The 16,582-nt window shown below is 40.1% G+C and overlaps 2 protein-coding genes across 2 annotated transcripts in view; one reads left to right on the forward strand and one right to left on the reverse strand.

Moving 5' to 3' along the window:
* The window catches only part of tln1 (talin 1), a 115,719-nt gene extending 113,787 nt beyond the window's left edge, over positions 1–1,932 (reverse strand). The window contains exon 1 of the mRNA XM_054756210.1: positions 1,601–1,932. The gene's annotated coding sequence lies outside the window, so the exon portion shown is untranslated. The remainder of the gene's footprint in view (positions 1–1,600) is intronic.
* Positions 1,933–6,552: 4,620 nt separating this feature from the next.
* On the forward strand, positions 6,553–14,830 carry haus8 (HAUS augmin like complex subunit 8). Its single transcript, XM_054757101.1, has 10 exons — positions 6,553–6,662; positions 6,836–6,891; positions 7,158–7,213; positions 7,341–7,467; positions 7,558–7,668; positions 7,886–7,989; positions 8,078–8,236; positions 9,133–9,274; positions 9,352–9,493; positions 10,261–14,830. The coding sequence occupies exons 1-10, from the start codon at positions 6,598–6,600 to the stop codon at positions 10,385–10,387; spliced, it is 1,089 nt and encodes a 362-aa protein (XP_054613076.1). The 5' UTR covers positions 6,553–6,597; the 3' UTR covers positions 10,388–14,830.
* The last annotated feature ends 1,752 nt before the right edge of the window (positions 14,831–16,582 follow it).

Consider the following 16,582-nt stretch of genomic DNA (forward strand, 5'->3'; position numbering starts at 1 on the left):
AATTGCTGGTTGTTTATACTAGGGACCATCTAAATTACTATTGCATTGAAGAGAGTTTGTTTAAAAAAAACGAAAAAACACAATATATTCTAAATCAAACGATCAAATGATATATAACCACGTCAAATGATTAGTCCAACCCCAAAAGTATTTTGCACGTCCATTTTTTCCAATTTTATCTTTTCTTGGGATTTTATATAAATTTTGCTCTTGTCGTCCAGCAAAATTTGGGTGCGTGACAGGCCTATGGTCGCACTTGCACAAGTACATAAAAAATGTACTCACAATATCTCAAATTTTTGTCACAAAATGTCACCATTTAGTCGCAGTGTTTACATGCGACGCGTAATGCGTCGCAGCGGTCTTCATCCTCTGTGGAACACATACACAACAACAGACGTGCAGTGATACGACGGGAGAGAAAGTAACGCCGAGCGATTGTGAGGTCTGATAAATTCAGAAACATAGTGTAGTGTATGTCAAATCATAGCATAGTTCATAGCATCAATAATACAATACATCTAAATTATTTCTTTTAAACTCTGAAGTATATTGAGGTAGTGGCATAATTTACAATATAGCCAAAATAATATACAGCAACAGACAAAACTAACAAAATCATATAAAATATGTCAAATTTGCGTTATAAACAAAAAGGAAAATAAGTAAAATAATAAAACCATGAAAATAAGACAATAATTATTAAAAAACTACTATAAGAATGACAACTATTTTATAATCAATTTAAAATCTCAATATACTATTACTTACTTTCCACCACGAATGAGTATCACAAGTATTGATGTTTTGATGTGAGAATCGATTTTAGAGAGTAAAAATCCGGTATTGGAAGAATCGATATTTGAGTATGGATCGCACCTCGCTACATACCGGCCCATGACTGCCATGAACGACAATTTACGCCAGTTTTTATGCAGTTTAATTCGTAATAGTTTTTTTAAAATGACTTTTTTGTACAATATGTTATTTTAAACCACTCTTGGCAACATCTGCTAGCCGGTGGTGTTCTTATAATATTTTTAGGCTTCAAAAACTGTCATTTGGAGCGAGTTGCATGCATACAGTCCCTTTAACACGAAGACACAATGGAAAGAGTTTAAGAGTATTTGTAAACGTTCACACCCTCAACACGGCGGTGTCACAATCAACATCCGCAGGCTATGACTTTTGTCTTCTTTCTGCAGCACAACACACGCACACGTCAACCAAAGAACTCTTTTACAGCAGCAAACTTCCACGAGTCCCCAAAGTAATCTTTCACTCAACACAACAAAAAGACTCCAAAGACACTCGGCAGTGACGTTTGCACGTCATATTTTGTGAACAACATCAGAACCACACAAAACATCACATTAAGATGCTAGGAAATGAACATTTCTCATCTTTTTCATAGTGAAGAGGAAACGAACATTTGTCTCTTTTATTTTAAACTACACACACGACGACAAACACAACTTTTCTACTAGCTCATGACGTCAAGCGCTTTTTATGACAAAGATGTACACACGGATGTATACGTGCTGAAAAGGTGGATGTGATGATGTAAGAACGCTTTATAAAAGTTGTATCAAAGTTTTACCTGAGAAGAGATCGAGTCCCGCCAACAGCCTTTAGAATCCAAAGCAACAATGGTGTCGTCACGTCAAAGAATCCCAAGAAAAAGGGCAGATTTAGCCAGGGGGGAAAGCAGAAAGGCTTTTTTCTTAGTTCCACTCAGCTATGGGCAGTGATGTCTACTAACTAACTACTAGCTAACTAACTAGCTTACTACTAACTAGCAAGCTAGCTAACTCCTCCCTGTCGTCGCAGCGGGGCGGTGGCTAACATTCAGGCCTACTACTACAACCGCTACTTCTGATGTATAACCTTACACAACTTTACCACGCTGCCCTGTACTTTACACACGAATACCACACGAAAGAAACTAGTATTGGTATTACCATAAAGTATTCAAATAAGTAGGATGGTGACATGAATTCATTACTTTTCCGCCACCTGGTGGTCAAGAATGTAATTGTCCAGAAAATAGCAGCATTTGAAGGAATTCAGGAGTAGGAATAGAAGTATCGGTTCGAAATCACAAAAACGTATGCTATATTTTGTTGATATACATTATATCAATATATTCATATTGCAGCGATCTTTATTGTATAAATATACAATGTATTATATTTATCATTTCTTATATACAGTATATATATATATGTGTGTGTGTGTATGAATTGTTGGACACAACAATCCTTCAAAGTCGACTGTCTTTCCGAGCAGTGTGCGTGCGTGCGGAATGGATGCCAAATAGTGGAGTTGTGATAGCAAGTTGGTTACAACGTCACGACCTGACTCCTTCAAACCTGTGTTGCACAGTGTACAGGAAACTTGGTTGGTGTCATTAATGCCTTCCAAAAGGTCCGAAACAGATGCTAATCGAATCAGTTTTTCCCCTTAGAAATAATGCAAATCCAATTAATCTCTTTCAGAAGGTCACAAATGTTAACACCAACCAACCAACTTCCCTCCAATACGTCTCCAAGCTAGGACATGACCAACACATGTGAATAAGTGTAGCTACATTTGTCACAGCGGGGATCCACCTCTGGGTATGTACGAGCTCGTTTGGATTTTGGCATGTCGAAGACATACTCAAGTCTTGTTCCCATGCCGTTTTGATGTTAGCAAGAAAGGTCTGTCTTATGCCTAACACTTTGGTATAACTAGTAGAGATGAACCCCGTATGTGAAGGTTGCAAGTCAAGAAGTGCATCAACAATGTTTGTACCAGGAGTCTCAGGGAAATTTGGTAACCGACTATTTAACGAAGTGCCTAATCTGGAAGTACCTAAAAAGATGGGACTTTGAAAGACTATACTTTTCCGTTAGTTGCTGAAATAATATGAACGTATACTGTATTATCAATGTAAAGGTCCCAAAAACGCACTATCTCCGCCACTCCCAAATCCAGCAAAGAGGTCTGGAAGAGATGGTCTGAGATGGGGCTAGACAGGCAGAAACCCAGGAAACCAAAGTTGCCCCTGAACTGGGCCCACACCCTCAATGTATGCCAGACCACTGGATTATCAATATGTTTGTTTGGCGGAAAAGGGAGTGCAGATCCAAGTAGCGCTGGAATAGAAACGTTTAGAGTCATATCCAACTCCATCTCCACACATGTGGACGATGCTGACAATGCAACCAAAATGTTACCCATCCAATATCGACTGCCCAATGATAACAGCGAAAATTAGGCAGCGCCATCCCACCCTCATGTTTAGGTTTTTGGAGATGGATTTGATTCAACCTGGGATGCTTACACTTCCATATATAGGACGGTATAACTGAGTCTAAAGTATCGAAAAAAGACTTTGGAATAGAGATTGGGATGGATTGAAAGAAATACAAACATTTGGAAGAAATGGTCATTTTGATGGAATTGATTCCACCGACCAGAGTAGTGGAAAGTGGTGACCCCTGAATTTTATGAAAAATAAAATGAAGAAATATGACTGGACAAACAAACTTTTTGATTTAACTGAGTCACAAAACAATGCAGGTGCGTTTTGAAATGGGTTTTTTTCCACAAATTGACGCTCAAAGATATTGTCAACATTTTCTGAGACCAAATAAACCACTCTTATGATAAGATATCATAATAATAATACAAATAATAATTATAATGATACTGCAGCTCACTGTTTTTCTCCTGTCTTCTTGTCTTTGTCTATTGATGTCAGGGCTGTATAGCTGTCCTTTGATATTTATAATAATTGATATTATATTATAATAATTGATATTTATCATTTCAAAAATATATATAATAAAAAAACATATTTAAAAACAAATCTTTGTGTTTTTATTAGTTATTATTATCAACATTTTAGTTTTTTTGTAGTTACATTATGCCTTTTTGCTCTATTTTTCCACTTTTGCTGGGGTTTTGTTTATTTTATTTCTGCAATGAGCCACAATCCACCGATGGTCCCTGCGCCACACTTTGGACTCTCATGCATGTTTTGCAGGAAGGCGAGCGTCTCCAAGCTCTGCCTTCTTGGCTGTGTTGGTCAAGGGCTGGGTTGCATTGTTGGGGGATGATTCTTTACAGCTTTCAGACGTGCATTGCACGGCGTTACTAAGGTGGAGCTCCACTCACTCTTCGCCTCGCTCGGTGGATCTAGTGATCTCGTGTCGGTCGCGAACGAATCGACTCTAGGAGCCGGCACTTTGAAATTAACGACGGGAGCCGGCTCGCGTCTTTTGAGAGCCAACTGGGAGCAGAATTGTTTTTTCCTCGTCTTTTTTTCTGTTAAAGGCATATGTCATTGGTCAAGATGTGTGGCGGAGTCTCTGTGTCCACACTGACCAGGGAGAGGGGCGGGGTTAAACACACGCTGTGATGCTTTTAGAGCCGATTCGTTCGTGAGAATTTTGTATGAAGAGATTTGACCTATTTTGTCTATTGAGATGGTCTTTGTTTTTGTGTTTTTTAATATAACATTATGATCTATTTTTGTAGCGGGTCACTGAGGTTTACAGTGGTATGAAAAAGTATCTGAACCTTTTTGAATTTCTCACATTTCTGCATAAAATCACCATCAAATGTGAGCTGATCTTTGTCAAAATCACACAGATGAAAAAACTGTGTCTGCTTTAACTAAAACCACCCAAACATTTATAGGTTTTTATATTTTAATGAGGATGGCATGCAAACAATGACAGAAGGGGGAGGAATAAGTAACTGAACCCTCTGCCTAAGGAGACTTAAAGAGCAATTGAAACCAATTTTTACCAAACAATTCAAGTCAGGTGTGTGCCCAATCACTGATGAGTGGTTTAAAGCTGCCCTGCCCACTATAAAACACACAGAATTGGTAAGAATTGTCTTGATGAGAAGCATTGTCTGATGTGCACCATGGCTCGCTCAAAAGAGCTGTCTGAAGACCTGCGATCAAGAATTGTCGATTTGTATAAAGCTGGGAAAGGATACAAAACCATCTCTAAAAGTCTGGATGTTCATCAATCGACAGTCAGAGAAGTTGTCAACAAATGGAGAGAGTTTGGCACCGTTGCTTCTCTCCCAAGCAGTGGCCGTCCACCAAAGATGACACCAAGAGTTCAGCGCAGAATCCTCAGAGAGGTAAAAAAGAACCCTAGAGTGTCTACTAAAGACTTACAGAAATCACTGGCACAGTCCAATATCTCTGTGCACACATCAACTATATGTAAAACAATGGCCAAGAATGGTGTTCATGGGAGGACTCCACGGATGAAGCCACTGCTGTCTGAAAAAACATTGTTGCTCGTTTAATGTTCGCAAAAAGGCACTTGGACACTCCACAGAAGTTTTGGCAAAATATTTTGTGGACTGATGAAACCAAAGTTGAATTGTTTGGGAGGAACACACAACGTCATGTGTGGAGAAAAAATGGAACAGCTCACCAACATCAACACCTCATCCCCACCATGAAGCATGGTGGAGGGTGCGTCATGGTTAGGGGCTGTTTTGCTGCCTCAAGGCCTGGACAACTTGCAATCATTCATGAAAAAATGAATTCAAAAGTTTATCAGGATGTTTTGCAGGAAAACCTGAGGCCATCTGTCAGACAGTGGAAGCTAAAAAGAGGATGGATGCTGCAAAAAGACAATGATCCAAAACACAGAAGTAAATCAACTTCAGAATGGTCTCAGAAGAACAAAATACACGTTCTGGAGTGGCCAAGTCAAAGTCCACACTTGAACCCCATTGAGATGCTGTGGCATGACCTCAAGACAGCGATTCATGCCAGACATCCCAGGAATCTGACTGAACTACAGCAGTTTTGTAGAAAAGAATGGGCCAAGGTTAGTCCTGATCGATGTGCCAGACTGATCTGCAGCTACAGGAAGTGTTTGGTTGAAGTTATTGCTGCCAAAGGGGGGGGGGGCACAAAATATTAAATGTGAGGGTTCAGTTACTTATTCCTCCCCCTTCTGTCATTGTTTGCATGCCATCCTCATTAAAATATGAAAACCTAGAAATGTTTGGGTGGTTTTAGTTGAAGTAGACAGTTTTTTTCATCTGTGTGATTTTGACAAAGATCAGATCACATTTGATGGTGATTTTATTCAGAAATGTAAGATTTACTTACTGATTTACTTACCACTGTAAGTAAATCCATTTAAATAATAAACACTTCATATCCTGTTTTTTACCCTAGTAATTCATTTTACACAATATTCATAGTGTCGTAATAAAATAATTTAAGACAAAAAAGTCTGACGAGCCACTTGGGAGCCGAAAGAGACGATTGTTTTTATGAGGCGAGCCAAAGGAACCGGCTCTCTAAAATGAGCTGAAATTTCCATCAGTAGGCGGATCACTTTTGTTGTAGTCATGATAGAAGCGGAGCTGATTGGGTGAGAATGTTGGAATTAGGAACGCTGATTGGTCCATAGCACCCGAACGTTGAAAATTTTGACGGACTCACCGCCTCAAAAGTTCCGCTTCCGCTTCATACAACAAAAGCAGCGGAACCAATGTTTTGTTGCTTTGGTTTGTTATCGGAGTATAAATGTTACACTCAAGGCGGGTTCCTTAAAAATCAATATGGCTTCCAGAAGAACAACACAGATGCCGAGTAGTATAAAAAATTCAGCTGCCGATGCTAAAAGGTAGTCTTTTACGGTTTTCCGTTAAGTTATTGTCTGCCCAGCATGGAAAATGAATGGAAATTTATATCGTAGATTGTTTCTAACATAACGCTATGCAAGTTACGAATCCAATTCAACTGTGAATTTGCTACTGCTTGTAACATAAAACGCTATCGAACTGTTATTTTTTTCAGCTCCAAAAGTGGGAACACCGCAAACAAAACAACCAAGAATGCAACAGGGAAGAAACGTGAGTGTTCATAATAAACTGACTTTAAATTTGACATACAATTGGAGATTATTTAATGTTACATGACGAGATGCCATTGTAATGTCCTTGGTGGGTTTTCATTTGTTCATTTTAAAAGCATCCTTAAAGTAAGACCCCAATACACATAACATTTGAATCATTCTTCTGTATGGCTACACACCATTATTACCGGTTTAAACATTGAAGTGGTGTATAATAATGTGTAATAGTGTAATAATTTTTAATGTGGCCTTTTCCATGTTCAGCAACTGTTGTCCAGTCTCGGTATATGCAGACTCCTGAGAGGACATTACCTATAAAGGTAATGTCATGATTTTCATTTTTGATAATTAAAAGAAATATTTATTATATTTATATTATTGTATATATTATTTATTATATTTATTTTATAGGACCTATAATCACTTTTTGTTATGACACCCCCACAGAGTAAATCACTGAACAGCGATTCTGTGAGTGTTCTACAGAGACCCTCCTCTCCTAAACCCAGCGAGGTCAAACTAAAAGTGGGCACCCCTCCACGATGCTCCATGGGCCGTCCAGCTTTTGGAATGTGTTCGTAATATGTCCACTTTTGTGTCTAAAAGACTTCAATTCACAACCTTGCCTGCTATAACTTAAATTGATATATCCTCAACCTTACAGCGAAGATGTCACGTGAAAGTGAGCCTTCACTGCTTGGAAAGACCATCCTGCAGTCGACATTCTCTGACGGACACTGTGGTCGCCCTGATTTTGATATTTCAGTCATTCGAGGTAATTATCCTCAGTGGCGGAGCTACGTGGTGGCCGTGGCCACCCCACTTGCCAACTAGACATGTCAGGTATCAACTTATTGCCACCCCTAAGTGAGTAATGGTCTCACCTTGGCCACCCCAATGAAAAATTTCTGTCTGTGCCACAGATTATCCTCTATAATATACAGTGTGTGTTCATAACAAATAGGAGTGGTTTCATCGTCAGTCTCTCGTAGGTAAAACAATAATAGAAAATGCAGAAGATGCTGAGAAAAACCCAGAAAATCAGAAGCAAATAATAGAGATGCAATCATTCCTTCTTTGTTACCTCTCTGCGAAGGTAAGCAGACCCAACTTTCAATTAGCTTTTTCAGGCTTTTTTTTTTTTTTTGTCGAGGCTTCAGGAATTTACTTTCGTTTGACTGCAGATGGCGAGTAATACCGGAAAGCTCGAAGCCGAAGCTGAAGCCAGGTTACTGCAAAAGATGGAGGACGAAGAGGTGCTGCATAGAGAGGTGATGAAGAAGAAGCGCGAGTACCTCCTCATGCAGAAAGAACAACAGGCGAATGAGCTTTTGGATATGCAGGTCAGGAAATGCAATCAAAACCTGACCTTTCCTTTTGTCCACACAGGCCAGGTTTTATGAACAATCTTCAGGCAGAGGTATCTTAAAAGGGCTTTTGTTATACTATTTTCTCAGTCTTGGAGGTTACACAACATTGTATCCAAAGTGTTTGCCCAAAATATACGAGGTGTGTCTGAAAAGTAACGGGACTGGTGTCACAAACCAATGTATTTCAAGTCCACGGTTTACATGGTTTCACCTTCAGAGTAATTCCCCTCAAGTCTAATGCACTTTTCCATCCTTCTCTGCCATGCTTCTATGCACTGCTGGAAGGATTCTTCTGGAATGCTCCATAGCTCCCTGTTGATGGCCTCCACATCTTCAGAACGGGTGCCCTTGATGACCCCCTTAAGCTTGGGGAAAGGGAAAAAAAAGTCACACGGAGCAAGGTCATGTGAATAGGGAGGTTGTTCCAGCAAGGTGGTGTTCTTCTCAGCCAAGAACTGCCGGATGCTCAGGGCATTGTGAGCAGGTGCGTTGTCGTGGTGAAGCAGCCACAAGTTGTCCTGCCACAACTCTCGTCTCTTCTCGTGAGCTGGGCGAAGCGAATGCTGCAGGACCTCTCTGGAGACATGCTGATCTCCCAAGATATCATATTAGATGATAACACAATTTGCTAATCCTTCTTTTTCCCATAGCTCATACAGCACACCCTGTCCCGTTACCTTTCAGACACACCCCTTATATCTGAAGATTCGGGTTATATTTTAAGATGTGTGGTGAAGCCTACTTTCATGGGGCAGGCTCATCTAGCTATGGGTGGGTGAGGGTCGGTATCATGTCCATGAGGAAGGAGTGTTTTTTTGTCTCTTTTTCATGACCTATAAAGCCTTAACTTCATTGTTATTTCATCTCAGATCTCTGCCCTGACTCCTGTGGCTGACATTGCCCAACAGTTTACAAAGTCCTACAATTCTTTTGCCTCTGCGGTCGACACAACCCGGCACGAGCTACCTGTCAAGAACTTGTACATCGATGGGGACAGGAGGGAGTTTCTTGGTTAGTGACATGTTTGTTTTTTTTCAGTCAAATGCTGATCATAAGCATTTTTCTGTTTTCTGTGCATACTTATTTAGACAAAGCTGAGGCCTGTTTGAAGGAGAGCGAGGAGCTTCTGAGGGAGTGCACAGAGGGAGATGACAAGGAAAATGGCGCCGTTCTTGAGTGCCTTCGAGGCATAAAAAGTTCTTCAAAAGACATGAGTCAGCAGTTATCTGGGTTGGTATACTTGTACAACATCAGACTATAAAGAGACACTTGGGATTAAAGTGTAGTTTTTAAGCATATGATTTGAAAAGTGGGGGGTGTTTAAAGTGACTGAAATTGTAATATTTTCTTGTCATATGTTTGGTAATGGTTTATTTTATTTGAACATGCACACAAGTTACATTGGAATACATCACATAATACAATTCACAGTTCCACATGTACAAAAGGAGTAGGAAGAAGCAAAGTTTATTTAATCCTACCCCCCATCCGTTTCACCTCCTGTATTCCAACTGTACTCTTTGCAAGTTTAAAATACTTAGGAAAATGATAAGCTAATGTGACGATGTGCTGAGATAGCAGTCAAAGTTCTTGTCACCGTAAGTAACATAAGCAATTTATATCACCGTCTAGTAATACCAAGTATAAAATAGGGGCTGCACGGTGGTCGAATGGTTAGCATGTTGGCCACCCAGTCAGGAGATCGGGATGATAGGTGAATGTAAAAAAGTTGGGATGTTAGGTGAATATAATTTTTTTAAATTTAAAATAATACAGTTTCTAATGATATTCCAGTAAAGCAGGGTATTAGATGGATTTTGTTTCTCCATTTTTGTCATAAAATGCTGGAAAAACCTGAAAATTGTGCCTGAAAGCTGCTTGAGTTTGACCTTTTTAAGAGGGAGTGTGAACCCTGAACACAAAACTGAAGATGTCTCACATTTGATCAGGCTTCCCTCAACTCTGTGTTCCATTACCATTACTCTGTCTTCTTTTAGGGCCTTTTCAGAGCTGCAGGAGCTGTCGTCACTGATCTGCCGCCACAGAGTCCAAGTCCAGCAGGCTGCAGAAGAGGAGCAACTTGGTGTTGCCAGATCCCTGGAGCTCTTCTGTCCTAAACGATGACAAATGTCTCACAGCATGGGATACATACAGTACATGCACTTTTAACCCTTAAACGTCTTACTTGGTGTAATGTTTATCTCCATTTGTGTCTGCTTTTGTGTGTGCTGTCTGAACTACAGTGAGTGTATGATTAGCTGTTTTAGTCGTGGGGGAATCGCACCCTGGATGGTAAACACACATAGTGTGGCTTTTTTAAATACATTGAAGACAAACAATAAAGGAAAAACTAGTGTCGCAAACTCTCTAAATCAAATGCTTGGCTAAATAATGGTGTTATCTAAACCAGAGGTGTGTAACCTTTACTATTAAAAGAGCATTTTGCCTCTTGCTCGTTTCCCAGCCCGCATGTTGCTGGTTCAATCCTCCATCGTCCCAAGTTGAAGAGATACTGCAAGATCGTGAACCTCCAGTTGCTCCTGTCTTCAGTATGTAAACGTAACGGTGTCAAAGCCTTTTGAGTACCTTGAAGGTAGAAAAAAGTGACGGTCCATTTAAAGTAATCTTTTATTTTGAGTTTATTTTATGCCTGTGGAAGTTGCTGGCTGTCATTAATTACTTGTGAGAAGAGCAGTTCTGTAACTGATGCCAGCTTCTGCTGCTGTGTGAAAGTAAGTTGGTAAACCTCACTGATACTTTAAGCTCAAGCTTTCAGCTCGATGCCGAGGGCTCCCAACTCTCATTCGGTGGACTGTGGTTCAAGGCCTGGCCGTGTGCAGGAGCAGACCAGACTGGTTACAATTGCATTATTTGAACAATGTCTTTATGTAGTTCACTTTTGATTCATTTTGAGTCTTTGTAGTTTATTTCCGTTATGGATTTTGTTGTTTATCACATCATCGCTCCTCCCGCTTTAGACCCTCTTGCCTAGCTTGATGTTCACCACCAAAAGAAAAACTGATTTGACAGAGTGATGGTTCTTGCTGGGTCCTGTTGCCTTGCCTGCGTCATTAGGAAATAAGGGAAAAGTTCCAGAAAAATAAGGCCCTTGCACCCCCACGCAACTTGGGGCCAATGAGAGACGGCGAGAACGAGGAGTCACACACACACACACACACAGAAATGAGGGGAAAAGGGAGGGGTTGTCACATGGTCATCCATCCATCCATTTTCTATGCCGTTTCTCCTCATTAGGGCTGCGGAGGTATGCTGGAGCCTATCCCAGCTAACTTCGGGCAACAGGCGGGGTACACCCTGGACTGGTTGCCAGCCAATGGCAGGGCACATATAGACAAACAATCATTCACACTCACATTCATACCTATGGACAATTTAGAGTCGCCAATTAACCTAACATGCATGTTTTTGGAATGTGGGAGGAAACCGGAGTACCCGGAGAAAACCGGTCACATGGTTTATGTGAAATATGACTTTATTATGAAATATGACTTTTGACCGTGAGGTCACCTCATGGTTTCCAGATGTCTGTTTATGGTTTCCAGCTCTTTGACTCAGTCACGTGGTCTTGATTTATGAAATATGGCCTTTGATGTATGGACTGTGACCTTTCACCTTTAGGGTCATAAATTACAGTGGTGCGAAAAAGTGTTTGCCCCCTTCCTGAGTTTTTATTTTTTTGCATGTTTGTCACACTTACGTGGCTCAGATCATCAAACTAATTAAAATATTAGTCAGTGACAACACAACTGAATACAAAATGCAGTTTTTAAGTGAAACTTTTTTATTATTAAGGGAGAAAAAAATCCAAAACTACATGACCCTGTGTGAAAAAGTGATTGCCCCCTAAACCTAATAACTGGTTGGGCCCCCCTTAGCAGCAACAACTGCAATCAAGTGTTTGTGATAACTTGCAATGAGTCTCTTACAGCGCTGTGGAGGAATTTGTCCCACTCATCTTTGCAGAATTGTTGTCATTCAGCCACATTGGAGGGTTTTTTTAGCATGATCCGCTTTTTTAAGGTCATGCCACAGCATCTCAATAGGATTCAGGTCAGGACTTTGACTAGGCCACCCCAAAGTCTTCATTTTGTTTTTCTTCAGCCATTCAGAGGTAGACTTGCTGGTGTGTTTTGGATCATTGTCCTGCTGCAGAACCCAACTTGGTTTCAGCTTGAGGTCACCAACAGATGGCCGACATTCTCATTAATTTTTGGTAGGCAGCAGAATTCATGGTTCCATTTATCATAGCAAGTCTTTCAGGCCCTGAAGCAGCAAAACAGCCCCAGACCATCACACTACCACCACCATATTTTACTGTTGGTATGATGTTCCTTTTCTGAAATGCGGCATTACTTTTACACCAGATGTAATGGGACACCCACCTTCCAAAAAGTTCAACTTTTGTCTCATCAGATCACAGAGTATTTTCCCAAAGGTCTTGGGGATCATCAAGACTTTTTCTGGCAAAATTGAGATGAGTCTTAATGTTCTTTTTGTTCAGCAGTGGTTTTGGTCTTGGAACTCTGCCATGCAGGCCGTTTTTGCCCAGTGCCTTTCTTATGGTGGAGTCATGAACACTGACCTTAACTGAGGCAAGTGAGGCCTGCAGTTCTTTGGATGTTGTTGTGGGGTCTTTTGTGACCTCTTGCTGCGCTCTTGGGGTAACTTTAGTTGGCCGGCCACTCCTGGGAAGGTTCACCACTGTTTCTTGTTTTCGCCATTTGTGAATGATGGCTCTCACTGTGGTTCGCTGGAGTCCCAACACCTTAGAAATGCCTTTATAACCTTTTCCAGATTGATAGATCTCAATAAATCTCAGGTATGTTTTAACTGTTATGTTTTCTACTTATTTTGTATAAATCTTTTTAAAGTATATTTAGAGCTTTGTCTTAAATACAAAGCTTTGTGTATTTTTTATTTAGTAGAAGTTTTTAAAGTAAAGTACATGTGAAAGCTTTGTATATTTAATTATTTTGGAGAACGTTTCTTAACATAAAGCAGCTTTGTTTTTAAATACAAAGTTTGTGTTATTATTGGTTGTTTCAGCCTTTTGCTCTATTTCTTTTTAACCATTTTTTGCTGTTTTTTCAATTTTATTTTGTTTCCGCAGCTCCCCTACTTTTGTGGCTCTTCGTCCGGTTCGGGCGTGTGGTGTCGGCTCTATGAGCATACTACAACTCTATTTGGCTCGTTGTCGTGGGCGAGCGATGGTGGTTGAGAAGAGAGGGGCTGCGGTCAATGCATTACAACAGTCAGCGCTAGTAAGCAAGATATTTTTGGAGGTGCACGTCTACGGGGTTATATTTCTGCCTTAATTTTGAGGTAGAAAAAGCAGATTTTGATTGTATTAACGTGTATTAAATACTGTTGTGTGTGTAGGCACATTGCTGTGCTCTGTCGCTCCCTCTCTCTTTCTCTCAACCTCTGCATGCTTGCGAGGCAAGCTGGTGTACGTGTACGGGTTTTGGGGACTGGGCTGCTGGTTGGACCTTACGGGTTGCATACGGGCGTGTTCAGTGGTCAAAATGCATGCCTCTTGGTCACACTCCGGGAGGGGAGGGTACCAATGCAATACATTTTTTTTTCTAATATTCTCAAGTCCCAAAGATGAACTGGTGGCTTGCGATCTACGGGTTGGTGACCCCCCCCGTATAACATGTTATCATGAATGTGCCTGCTACCACATGGTCACAGCATGTATATAAAACCATAGAACCTTGTTGGACAGTTTATAGAGGTGTTTTAATAGAGGGCTTCATCGGCGGAATAGGTGAATCCCATTACATTGCATTATTAGCTGTTTTGTGCGAGCAGTTTTTCGATATTTAGAATGCGCAGAAAAGAGAACGACATGTGTTGGATCAAGGATTGTGGATGATGGGCAAAATTCCCCAAAAATTCAACTGAATTCCATCGTGTTTCTCACCTCAATAAGACAGGTGAAAAAACACTATGGAACTGAATTGAATTCAAGAAATAAGTCATGGCAAAACAGTAAGGTGGTGTCAGTGTGGTGTCTCGCTGCCACATTGTGTCTTTGGGAACATTCACATGAAGGTAAAAGTAAATGTTCACGTATCCCTTTTATTCATCATTAATATGCATTTGGAATTGTTTACTGCATATAAAAATATAATTGTAAAACTATAAAAATGTGTTTTTATGATAACATTTTTGGCTTTCTGGAACGGATTAATTGGTTTTGCATTATGTCTTATGGGAAAAATTCAGTCAGGGTCCGTTTTTGTTTTGTTTTGCGTACCTTCTGGAATGAATTCATGGCGCTAACCAAAGTTCCACTGTATTTTGTCCTGTGGTTGTCACCATCCGTGAGTTAGCATGTGTGACAGTTTTGTTTGTTTCCTCTCTTATGCCTTAGTCCTTGTTTTAATGCTCTTATTTTGGTAGCTCTTCCTGTTTTGCCTGATTTGTGTCCACCTGCTTTGCTTTTTCCTTTATCACTTTAGTCCAGGTGTGTGCATATTAGTTTGTTGTTGCATTGTTTGTTGTAGCTTGCCACGCTACTGCAATTCGGTCTTTGCTGGTATCCTGCCACTGCATTGCAGCAATTTAATAAAAATATATACTTTACCCGCAATCGGGTCTCCTGTTCTCTGCATCCTCGGGGTCGTCACCACAATGCCAAAGCCAAGATGTGACAGTGGTCTCTCAGTGAGGACGTCTAGTTGCCAGTTTGCAAGTAGGTAGGCTTGCACGTAGTAAATCAATTAATTGAGAAAAAAAAAAAGCAAACCAAGTCAATAATTTTGCTGGCATCGATAAATTGACATGCGCATGCATGCGTGTTTGTTTTCAGCCACAACGTCTACCTTCCTTCAGTCCAACTTTTTGTGCGATGGTTAGCATCCTCCTCTGCCTTTTGGGTGCGACCGCAGGTGCCTTTGACGGTTTCGTCGACATTGTGGGTGTTGTCGGGGATAAAACTTGCAAACATGCAGAACGTCAGAGTCACACTGGCAGCCATCGAACATTTATGTAAATTTGGCAAGCCGAACGCATTTTGTACTGCACAGGAAGGCACGGAGAAGATTTGCTGAGAGACTGTAGAACATTGTCAATCGGTCAAAGCGCAGACACAACGCATGGCTTTTCCCTCATAGCCAATCAGGACACAGAACACAATGCACACTCATACGGTGTAAAAAAAAAAACAAAACAGCAAGTACGCAGAAGGTGAACCGCAATGTAGCGAGGGAACACTGCATATAATATAATAAATAGGGCAGTCAAATTATTAATATTTTTAATCAGACTAATCATTTTTCTAATTAATTAATCATGATTAATCACCATTTGCAACTATTTCTGAAAAATGTCCATTTTTACTGTATTTTATTGAAAGAAAGATAAAAAATAGTACAGGATTATAAACTGTATATTTGCATGCATTAACAGCTCCAAATTAATTGAAAATTCTCATCAAGCTAAAAGGTAGCACAAATGTCTAAAAATCTATTTACCAAACAATCTTTTTTTTTATAGTAGCGGAACATACAGTATGAATCACACTTTTGTGTTACAATCAGCAGTTGCTTTCAAAGACAATGTGTCATTTAAGTCAAATTCACGTTTTGAGTTTATTTTCTGGGATTTCCGAGCATACTTAAATGCAGCAAACTGTACTTCCAAGTGAGTGATAAGAAAATCCACTTATTGTTTTCTGTTTATTCAGACCACACCAATAAGAAACACGTTGTTGTAATTTTCGTAGAGTCCCTGAATGCATCTCGCGGTTGTCAAGTGACAATGAGGAAGTGTTGTTCCAAGGCCGAACAGACTAGAGCTGTATTTGTGAGTTTTAGATACATATATGGTGTTGGAATTGCACGGCTGTTGATGTGTTCAGGTCAGAATAAAGTTTTCAAAGAGCGCCAGACTCTGTGCGGACGGCGTCTGTCATCATCAGAGAGGCGTGGCTTGCCATGATGCGTATGCGTTATTTAGGCTAAAAAAAATTAAGGTACTATTTTTGCCAGCCCTAATAATAATATAAATAAAATACTGTATATTAAAATGAATACATTAAATTAAATACGAAAATATGACTATTTTATTCGAAATAATTTCAAAATAATTGAATAATTTGTGCATTTTGGCCAATGTGTTCGCCATGCTTGGATGTACAACTGTCTTTTCATTTCAATATACACTCCAGTACAGGAGGTGGCGCTACTGCCAACCGCCAATGAACGGAATAAGACGAGGATGACGTACTGTATATAAAGTAAAAGTAGACGAAGAAGACGGAACTAACGGAAGAGAAGAAGACGAAACAGA

This window comes from Dunckerocampus dactyliophorus, chromosome 17 (assembly GCF_027744805.1).
Source record: "Dunckerocampus dactyliophorus isolate RoL2022-P2 chromosome 17, RoL_Ddac_1.1, whole genome shotgun sequence".
Lineage (NCBI taxonomy): Eukaryota > Metazoa > Chordata > Actinopteri > Syngnathiformes > Syngnathidae > Dunckerocampus > Dunckerocampus dactyliophorus.